At 52.4% G+C, this 2,781-nt stretch overlaps 1 protein-coding gene across 1 annotated transcript in view; it reads right to left on the bottom strand.

Moving 5' to 3' along the window:
• NATD1 (N-acetyltransferase domain containing 1) overlaps positions 1-2,065 on the bottom strand; it is a 7,214-nt gene extending 5,149 nt beyond the window's left edge. The window contains exon 1 of the mRNA XM_009993725.1: positions 2,008-2,065. Within this exon, the coding sequence (XP_009992027.1) occupies positions 2,008-2,065 (58 nt within the window). The remainder of the gene's footprint in view (positions 1-2,007) is intronic.
• Between the last annotated feature and the right edge of the window lie 716 nt (positions 2,066-2,781).

Below are 2,781 nucleotides of genomic sequence, written 5' to 3'. Positions count from 1 at the left end.
CTGATCCAAAAAAAAAAAAAAAACAACCAACACACCCCAATTATCCCTGACAAAACCAGCCTATGTGATTCCCATGGAAGTTTTTAGCTTTCACAAATTGATGTTTTCCAACCCACTGGGTGCATCGGGAGGTTTCTGGCTGGCTCGTGTTGTTAGTCACATCTTAGCTGATTACAAATCCAGTTGGGCTTCTTCCTACCCTCCTCTTGGAGGGATAACGAAGCTCAGTGAGGTCTGGTTATAATCAGCTTTCCTTTCAGCCTCTCAATGTTTCTGCATTTGGGATGCAAGGAAAAAGGGAACGTGCTGAAGTGAAGCAGCTTTTTCTACCCCAGTTTTGAGAGCCATGTGCAAAAACAAGAGCTCAGAGAAGGGAAAGGCAGAGCAACCCACAAAACACCAAACACAGCTCACCCTCCTGGTGTAGAAGTAAGGAATCCCAACACCAGGTTACATGGGGGGTGCAGAGGACAGTGATGAAAACAAACACTTTCACAACTAGTTCACAGCTTTCACAGAGTCTCAGGCCTCTTGCTGTGGGGATTTCCATAAGAACATCACCACAGAAAGTTTTCTACCCAACATCCCACTACTGCAAACCACCAAGCCACCAGCCCATAGACCAGCTATTACTGGAAATAATCAAAGCCTGGCTCAGCTCCTTGGTCCACAAGCCAAATGCACCCATGTTTTTCTTCTTTTCCCCAGAGCATCACCCACACTTGATATCTAGTTAACATTGGAACTGAGACACCAGAGACAAGCTGAGCCTGGAGCTCAGCAGCAAGATGCAGGTTCACCCTATGGTTTGCTGTTCATCCTTGCAAGTAACACAGGACCAAAGTGCTCCCAGAGGGACACGTGGGTCACAATGAAGCTAAAAAGCTGTGCCTGGCTTGTTTCTTGTCACTCCCACGCGTGCAGCAGGGACAACCTGCCAGAGCACTCAGCATCACAGATGCTGATGGTGCCAGAAGAGGGAGTGAAGAGGAGAGCAGGAAATAAACACCCTGCCAGGCACTCCCACAGAGATGGTGATCTCCTGACCACCTTCCAGGGCTTGGCTGGTATCAGCAAACACCTCTTGAGAGGAGGAGACAGATCCCCCACCCTGCGTGGATGTTAGCCAGCCCAGCAGCAACACCCTCACCCCAGGACCCTGCTCAGCGCAGCCTCCTGCCGTGGCCAGTGCTGCAGCCCTGAGGAAAGGGCTCAGTCTCCCTGAATTCCTAGGAATAAAGAAAAATAAAGCCCACCTTGGGAGAGCTGTGGCTTCCCCAGGCTATGCTGATCCCTGGCTGAAGCAGGAGGCTTTGTGCTGATTCACACACAACTCCCCCCACGGGTCCCACAGCTGATTCTCCCGCTCTCAAAGTTCATCCCCTCCTGACCCAGCTCCTCCCTGCTCAGCCACCAAACACTGCTCGTCCCACGGTGTGGTTGGAGGAGGTTTTAGTTGGCAAACCACGATAAAAAGATTAAATTTCCCTAATAACTGCTAGTCCTCTGCTCTCCTCCCTCTCTCCTGCACGCCAGCTCTCGCGATGGCAGCAGTACCCGGCACCTGGGACCTCGTTTGATCTTTTCCCTCTCTTTGAAATGAGCAGTTGGTGACATTGTTTTCTCCTCACACACGTCTCCTCCTTCCTTGTTCCACCACTGCTGAGTCTCCAGCCTGCACTTTGTAATTAGTGGTTGAAATAAAAATGGGATGGGGGGGAGGGGGGGGAGAGGAGTCTAAAATAAAATCCAGACTATTCCTGTTGTTTTATTGGGAATGCCTCCTACTGCCTGCAACGTTCCCCAGCTACCCTTTTTGTTTTTTAAAGGCAAGTACCCTGCAATTTCTGCAGCCTGTTTTCCCCAGAGTGGTTCTCTGACACATGACAAAGAGACTATGGGATTGCTGAATACTTGGGATTAACCATTAAGAGGAAGGCCTGGAGGGAACTGGTGTGCCCCATGGAAATGTTGGTGGCACCTACTTTGCTGTTCACTCTGCCTCACAGGTGACAGAGCTGTTGGGGGTCCCCACATCACCAGACCCCTGCAGTCCCAGTCCCATGGATACTGGTGGCAGTTTGGCTTCATGCTGTGGGCAGGATCCCACAACACCAGGTCCACTGCAGGCTGCTCACACCCTGAGGGGCTTCCCCACAGGAGAGAAGCCACCAAGCAGCTCACACACTGAGGAATTAGCAACAGAACAAGAGGGAAAGGCTTCAAGCTGCAACAGGGCAGGTTTAGACAGGACATTAGGAACAATTCTTTCACAGAAAGAGTGGTCAGACCCTGGGACAGGCTGCCCAGGGAGGTGGTGGCATCACCATCCCTGGGTGTGTTGAAGGGTCGTTTGGACGTGGTGTTGGTGGAGATGGGTGAGGGGAGAACTTTGTAGAGTAGGGATGATGGTCGGACTCGGTGATCCCAAGGGGCTTTTCCAACCTGAATAGTCCTACAATTCTATGAATGTCCTCCCACACCGACCCGACGTGGCACCTCCACACCATCCAAAGGCACCTACACCTGGGGGGGCACAAACCAGCTCCCCCAAACACCTGCCCAGGCCGAGATGGGGCACCTCAACAACAACCGAGGGAGCTACAAGACCCCCCAGATCTTCCGAGCCAGGCTCTTAGGGGGGCAGGGAGGATGGGAGGCACCGGCAGGGAACAGGGGAAAGGAACAGAGGGGCTCAGAGGGGCAACAGGGGGAAGCCGGGGGGGCAGGGCAGCCGTATATACTGGTTCTGCACATACTGGTTCCGTATATACTGGTCCT

The sequence above is a fragment of the Chaetura pelagica genome, unplaced genomic scaffold (assembly GCF_000747805.2).
Source record: "Chaetura pelagica isolate M959 unplaced genomic scaffold, ChaPel_1.0 scaffold213, whole genome shotgun sequence".
In the NCBI taxonomy this organism is placed as follows: Eukaryota; Metazoa; Chordata; class Aves; order Apodiformes; family Apodidae; genus Chaetura; species Chaetura pelagica.
This window is presented reverse-complemented; position numbering and strand designations above follow the sequence as displayed.